This window comes from Tursiops truncatus, chromosome 1 (genome assembly GCF_011762595.2).
Source record: "Tursiops truncatus isolate mTurTru1 chromosome 1, mTurTru1.mat.Y, whole genome shotgun sequence".
Taxonomy (NCBI): domain Eukaryota; kingdom Metazoa; phylum Chordata; class Mammalia; order Artiodactyla; family Delphinidae; genus Tursiops; species Tursiops truncatus.
The window spans coordinates 162,298,248-162,306,023 of record NC_047034.1 but is presented as its reverse complement, the minus strand read 5'-3'; the positions used below and the strand labels follow the sequence as shown (position 1 = coordinate 162,306,023).

Below are 7,776 nucleotides of genomic sequence, written 5' to 3'. Positions count from 1 at the left end.
GCCTAGCTCCATGGCATGTGGGATCCTCTCAGACCAGGGCTTGAACCCGTGTCCCCTGCATTGGCAGGCGGACTCCCAACCACTGCGCCACCAGGGAAGCCCTGTTCACTTGTTTTTTGTTTCCAAAGTTACTTTATCTCCAGATCACTTTATCCCCAGATTCACGCAAGACACAACTTTTATATCTTTTTTTCAACTCCACATTACCCACCTCATGCGTGCCACTTCATTACACTGATCCTTAGAGTGCCATTTTTCTTTACGTTTAATAAGATATAACTTGCATATGGTAAAATTTATCCTTCTCAGTGTATAGATCAAAAAGATTTTGATGGATGTATGCAGTCGTGTAGTCACCACAATCAAGACATGGAACATTTCCATCAGCACGAAAACTTCCCTTGTGCCCCTTGGCAGTCAGTTCCCTCCCCCAGCTCCAGCCCCTGGCAACCATTAATCTGATTTCTATCCTTATAGCCTTGCCTCTTCCAGAATGTCATATAAATGGAATCAAACAGTATGTAGACTTTCATGTCTGACTTCTTTCATTTAGCATATGCGTTTGAGATTCATCCATGTTGTTTCACGTCCCAGTAAATTTATTCCGTGTTTCAGTAGTTTGTTCCTTCTTATAGCTGAAAAGTTTTCCATTGATAGATGTACCACAATTTGTTTATCTATTCAGCAGCTGACGGATATTTGAGTTATTTCTAATTTTTGGTTACTATGAATGAAGCTAACACATTTGCATATACATCTTTATATGAACATGTGCTTTCATTTCTCTTGGGTAAATACCTGGCAGTGGGATTGCTGGATTGCGTGATAAATTTATGTTTAATTTTCTGAGAAACTGACAAACTTTTCCAAGTGGTTGTACAAGTTTGCATTCTCACTGGCAATATATGATGAGTGCTAATTTTAACACAGTCTTCTTTGCAAACTTCTTTGAATTTCTCCACTGACTCTTCCCTACGTTTCCCAGAAAGCTTGTTATATTGGTGATAATGATACTTTATTTTTAAAATATGAGATGTATTTACTGAAGTGTAGCATATATACAGAAGAGGACACACATCACAAATGTATGACTTGATGAATTTTCACAAAGTAAACACAGTTATATAATCACCATCCGGATCAAGAAAGACTGCTACCAGCACCCTAGCCCATCTCATGTGCCCATTCCTAGTCACTCCCTCTCTTCCTCAAAACTGAGAGTTCCATGGTGGCCTAATGCTTAGGATTCCAGGTTTTCATTGCCGTGGCCCGGGTTCAATCCCTGGTCGGGGGACTGAGATCCTGTATAGCTGCACAGTAAGGCAAAAAACCAAACAAAACCAAAAAACTAACTACATGCTACTCTGAATTTTAATAATATAGATTCATCTTGCTGGTTTTGAACCTAATAAATATGGGATAATACAGAGTGTACTCATCTTTGTCTGCTTCTTTTGCTAGACGTTATGTTGGACAAGGTCACCCACATTGCTCACATAGCAGTGGGCCATGAATTTTCATGCTCTATGATACTACAATTTATCCATCCTACTGTCGATGTACATTTGGGCTGTTTCCAGTTTGGAACTTGTGAAAATAAATGCTGCTCTGGCCATCTTCATAATAGCTTCGAACTGGAAACTATCCAAATGCCTATAAATAAGAGAATGGATAATCAAATTGTAGTAAGATCATATGATAAAATACTACTCAGCAATAAAGACCAAACCACTGACATATGCAATATCATGGATAAATCTCAAAAACATTATGTTAATTGAAATAAGCCAACACTAAAGAATACATAACGTATGATCTCTTCTTGATGGAGCCTGAGAATAGGCAAAACTAATCTGTAATGATAAAAATCAGACAGTGATTTCTGGGGATGAGGAGAATTGATTAGAAAGGAACACAGCCTGGACTTCCCTGGTGGCGCAGTGGTTAAGAATCCAACTGCCAATGCAGGGGACACGGGGTCGAGCCCTGGTCCGGGAAGATCCCATATGCCGCGGAGCAACTAAGCCCGTGTGCCACAACTACTGAGCCTGCTCTCTAGAGCCCGCGAGCCACAACTACTGAGCCCATGTGCCACAACTACTGAAGCCTGCGCACCTAGAGCCCATGCTCCACAACAAGAGAAGCCACTGCAATGAGAAGCCTGTGCACTGCGACGAAGAGTAGCTCCTGCTCGCTGCAACTAGAGAAGCCTGCGTGCAGCAACGAAGACCCAACAGAGCCAAAAATAAATAAATTTAAATAAATAAATAAAAATAAAAAAGACATTGGTGACTTACAAAAGAAAAGCATCTCTTAAAAGAAAAAAAAGAAAGGAACACAGCCTGAGGAAACTTCCTTGGGTAACAGTGAAAGTGTTTTATTTCTCAGTTTGGATGGTTGTCACGTGGGTATATACAAATGTCAAAATTCATTGAAATGAACACTTAATACCTGTGTACTCTATTGTGTGTTAATTATGATGAAATAAAAATTAATACAGAGAAATGCTGCTTAGTCGTAAAAAATGCTGTCATGAACTTTCTGATACTTGGTTTTTGGAACACATATGGATGCACATCTGTTGAGTATACAGGTAGGAGTAGAATTGCTGGGTCATAGAATATGTATGAATCATGGCTCTGCAATTTAATAGCTGGATGACATTGGGCAAGTGCCCAGAACCTCTAGAGAACACCAGTTTCCTTATCTGTTACCAAGGAGCTAATCTCACCTTGATGGGTTCGAACCATGAAAACTGTTTTTGTCAGTTAGCAAAAAGACATAATGCTGAGAAACCTCATTTTCTAAAAGCACTGCTTTTTCAGAAAATTTGCTATTTGAAATATCAGTAAGAACGGAATATTCCACTCTCGCCTGGAGGATCTGAGTAACTTTGACACAGAGAAGCAGCCTCAATTTCCAACCCAGGTGCAGAGCTTCAGATAAGGGGTTTCCAGATACAGCATTCCACATTTATCTTCACGGGGTAGTTTCCAAGGAAACAGGATTCTGAATCTTCTTGTTAGCTCAGGCCTGACGATAATCCCTTTACACATAGCCTGGTGTGCTTTGAGGCTATCAAAAACACTGCTTCTTTTAAATTTTACCTACACTCCATCTTTCCAAATCCTGGAATAATTCTCTCTCTCCTGTGCTTGGTGAGATACCCCATGATTCCTCTGGTGTGTAGTCCCCCTTGCAGCAGTAAGTTAATAAACCTAACTTTGTCAGACCGTATAAAGATAAAGCCACTTTATCAGATGGGCTTTATCTTGGGTATTACCAATAACTTCGTAAAATGTGTTCACATTACCTGGATGGACATTAAGAAATGATAGTTATTTTTTATTATTCATGTATAAATTCAATATATGTTCATTTGACATCTAGTATTTGCGAGGCACAAATGTATTGCTATGAGAGATAGCACAAGATAGCCATGGCACAGATGGAAAACCACTTTTTATTTTAGCTGGAGAAAGAAACCAACAATAACAACCACCACTATGTTTTCAATCCTAGGAGAAAAATACCTTTACTGAACTTCACTTTAAATAGAATCAAATGTAAATGAAAACATTCTCAAGACTATTTTATAGGTAAAAAAGTACAATGTACACGATTTACTATAAGATAGGACATAAAACTATGGATTCTAAGAAATCGTATGGTTTTAATAACCAGAATGAGAGGACCCAAATGTCGTCTGACCTTTTCTAAAGAGAAAAAATTGCTCTTATAAACGCTCCAACGAAAAATAGAGACAGCATTGCTTACAAAAGCTCTAAGGCTGAATGCAGGCTCATTCACCCATTTAGGGTCCCCTCCTACACAGGCAAGCAGCTTCCTCTCTTGGTCATTCCCCAGAGATTGCAAAGCAGACTGGAGTGAAGTGGGGTGGAGAATACAGGAAACAAACACTGCCAGTTCCCCTTCACTTCTCTCTATCTTGATCTCCTCCCAAAGCAAAATCCTACTCTTGTCTTTCCATCTAACATACGCTCACAAAATGCAGTCTTCTATGGGAACATTGAGGTCATACACTCCAAATTACTTAAGAGAATGATTTTAAAAATTTGACAGTCTAGTTCTCCAAGAAATCCTGGTTTGGGATATAGATGAAGAAGTTATTTGGGAGGGATTTAGATGGAGAATGAATTTGGTAATATGAGAATGCGTTTTAGGGACATAGCAAGATGACAATACAATTAGCTTAGTGTTTGGGTTTTGCAGTCAAATCTCAGAAAAACAAATTAACCTCTATGGTCTTAACTTTCTCAACTGTAAAAGGGAAAATAATAATGCTTGCTCTGTCGAGTTACTTTACTTCAACATTAAAAAAAATCGATTGTCCGTTATCTAGTCTGAAGGTAAAAATATAGTTAGAACATCGTCCCTTGCTGTGAAGGAGCTTATGAACAACTGAATTGCAGTGAGGGGATCACAAATAATACGTGCTCAAGAAATCTTATTATTATCATTTTATTGTTTAGACTAGAAGAGGGGTGGAGGGAGAAATGAAAGTAATTTGTAAACCATAAAAGTGCACTCCGATAAAGATGTAAAAAAATAATAATAGTAAAAAAAAGTGCTCCACAAATCCTAACAAAGCCCTAGAGGATGGAAGCAGAGTGAGGAATTTCAGGAGTTTGGTTACGGATCTGGGTTTCAAGGCTGTCGAATTCTCCATATTTGGGCCTGAATGCTCAGAATAGAACAGAATAGGATGTTAGGGCTGAGATCATCTGGTACAATTTTATGCTAATCGAAAAATTCTTGCCTTCTGTCACCGTGCCCTGGCGATAAACAACACCGCCACCTCAGATTCTCCAATCCGAGCCCCAATGGTATGATGTCATCGCCCCGCCCCGCATCCCCAAGCTCCAGGGCGTCACGTCTCTAAGCTACCGTGCCTACACCAGTTCCAGAGGCGCCTGCGCAATGTGGGGGAGCCAGGGCGGACGTGTGCGCGCTGCGAGGGGGCGGGGCTAGCGCTCACGCAGCTTTAGCCCCTTCCCCGCCCTTTCTCTTCCCGGTTTCCCTGTCAGCCTGCTGGTCGGGTCTGGCGGCTGCTTCCGGTAGGAGCGCGGTGCAGGGCGAGTCGGTCTCGGCTCCTCGTCATGTCCTACGGTCCCTTAGATATGTACCGGAACCCGGGGGCCTCGGGGCCCCCGCTCCGGGACTTCAACAGCATCATCCAGACGTGCAGCGGCAACATCCAGCGGATCAGCCAAGCCAGTGAGCCGGGGTACCGGGCTGGAGGGCGGGGGCCGTCCCGGGGACAGGCCCGGGTGAGGCTGCCGGGACGCGGAGCCCGGCTAGGGCTACGGCCAGGGCCACACCTGAGGCCGTCTTGGGTGCTCTACTCTGGGTACGGCGGGCTGCTATCCCCGAGTCTGCCAGGCCCAGGCACCCCGAGGGTCCGGAGCCCCAGCTGCAGCTCGAGTTTCTTAGGAGTTCTGCTCTTACCGTGTTGGGGCCAAGACAGCAGTCCTGACAGCCGCAGGGTGGGAGGGTGTGTGTGTGTCCCCTCCAGGCAGTGAATGAGTCGACTGGCTCCAGTGGTCAGCCTAGTTTTTCCTGTCATCTGCCTCCCTCCACCCACCTCTCTTTCCTCTTTGGCCAGCTTGGATCGGGAGCTGTTTACTGGTTTAGACTTTACATTCTGCTGAGCTTCTGGCTTCTTGGAAGTCAGAACCTTTCAATTAAGGGAAGTGGAGAGTGCATGTGTTTTGGTGACTTTAATACAGTTCTTCCTGTAAGGAATTTGGAAATCAGATACAATGACTTGGATTCGAGGGGTGAGATGACTTCTACTTTAATAAAGAGAATTCACCAAAAACATTTTAGTTTACATTCTTTTGTCTTTTGTAGCAAAAGATTTGCATATATTTTTGGATTTCAAGCCAATGAGGCTTTTGTTTTCCTTCCCCACCTAGTTACTCTTTTGAACAAGCATGATACACAGAGAAGCTCAGGGACATGGCCACAATCACATAGCAAGTAAGACATGGTAGAGGTGGTGGTGGATTTCAGAATGTCATTGCTTGTCTTAAAACTCCCTCCCCACCATTAGGGTCTGAATGATACTATAGTTGAATGAGTCAAATACACGTTATTCCTTGTGCCTGAAAATTAGCTCAGAGCCTTATAAACAGGAGGTCAGCAGCAGCAACTACTTGGAAAGAATGGTATCATGATCCTTGTTGTTTATTATTGTGTTTTTGTGAGCTTGGCTGTACCCTGTTAATAGGTACAACTAGTTGGTCCTGAATTACAATTATGTTCTATATTTTAAAGAACAATCTATCACTTAGCTTTTAAATTTAAATATATAATGAGAGAGGGAAGTTTCTGATGGAAAGCGTTTGAATCTGGGCACTTTGGAAGTGGAAAGAAGAATATGTGGTCTGTTAAATCCAGAAATTTGAAACAAAAATTAATGTGACCACTGGTTAGAAAGTATAGTACTTTGTGTTCCAGTTTCCTTTGTGAGGGAGCTGTAATACAGGTTAGATCAGAATATTCTGGTTCAATACTGAAAGTTTCTTATTGAGGCCAAATATAATTTTAATGTCTATTTGTGAAATTTTCATTCTGCATGTATTTGAGTATGAGGCATGTAGTATGTATAGGAACTGACATGGATTCCTTCAACAGGGAACCTGTGGCGTACATAATGACTGAAAGCGATCGCTACTATAGAAGAGATATAATAAAATTATAGATATTCAGGAGAGAAAGACACCTTTTTCACTTGGGAGAGGCCAGGGAAATGCATTATTGGCATTTGAGCTAGGTCTGGAAAGATGGTGGAAAGTATTTGAACTTTCGAGAGTAAAGAAGGGAAGAGCATTCCAGGAGGGAATAAAATGAACAAGGCATGGTAGTGGGAAAGCATGTGGTGTGTATAGAAAAGTAGAGTGATTTAATTTGGCTAGACTGGTGGAGTCCAGAAAGTAGTGGAAAATAGGATTGGAAAGGTAAGTTGGGGCCCAAACATGAAGTGCTTTAAGTGCTACACTAAGGGGGTTTGGATATAATTCTTTAGAAATGTGTAAATTGAGTTGGAAGGGAGAGAGACTGGAATCAGAGACACCAGTTAGGATCTGAAAATGAAAAGAAGGAAAGGATAGGAGAGGTGTCTGGTGATAGAATTGTTAAGGTTTAGCTGTTGATTAGGCATCAGGCTCAAGGGATAGTTGGATTCATTTCATTAATAACATTAATAGCTAACATTTGAGTACATACTGTATGCCAGGCAATATAAGTGCTTTACATGCATTCTCTTAATTTTGTAACAAACCTGTGAAGTAATTACCAATATTATTTCTTTTTATGGGTTAGGAAACAGGCTGAGAAAGGTTAAATAATTACCCAGCTTACAAATGGCAATACCTAAATTTGAAACCAGATCTGTCTCTTATGACCAGCATTCAGCCTTTTTATAATTTTTAATTAATATTACAGTTTTATAACAGTTAACACTTCAAGTTACAAGTGACTTTTCTTTCTTTTTTTTTTTTACTCTTCATAGGAAGCTATGGGGAATACCTGAGGCTGTGGAACTTTCTCTTCTTGTGGTGTGTCTGCCTCTCCTGCTAGACTGTTAGTTCCTTTGAAGAAATGGGACATGACTTATTCATCTTTATATTTCTAGTACTTATCTCAGACCCAAGTATATGTTAGATTCATTCATTCACTGTTCAACAAATATTCTATGAGCACCTGCTGAGCACTGGGGCTGGAGTGATGAGCAGGACAGACAAAACCCTG

General features: G+C 41.2%; 1 protein-coding gene across 4 annotated transcripts in view; it reads left to right on the top strand.

Moving 5' to 3' along the window:
- Nucleotides 1-5,014: 5,014 nt before the first annotated feature.
- STX12 (syntaxin 12) overlaps nt 5,015-7,776 on the top strand; it is a 33,822-nt gene continuing 31,060 nt past the window's right edge. The window contains exon 1 of one of the 4 annotated variants that reach the window (XM_073793449.1): nt 5,015-5,238. In XM_073793449.1, the coding sequence (XP_073649550.1) occupies nt 5,121-5,238 (118 nt within the window). In that variant the 5' untranslated portion in view covers nt 5,015-5,120. The remainder of the gene's footprint in view (nt 5,239-7,776) is intronic. The other 3 variants (XM_073793442.1, XM_033839895.2, XM_033839898.2) reach the window with 3 other exon arrangements.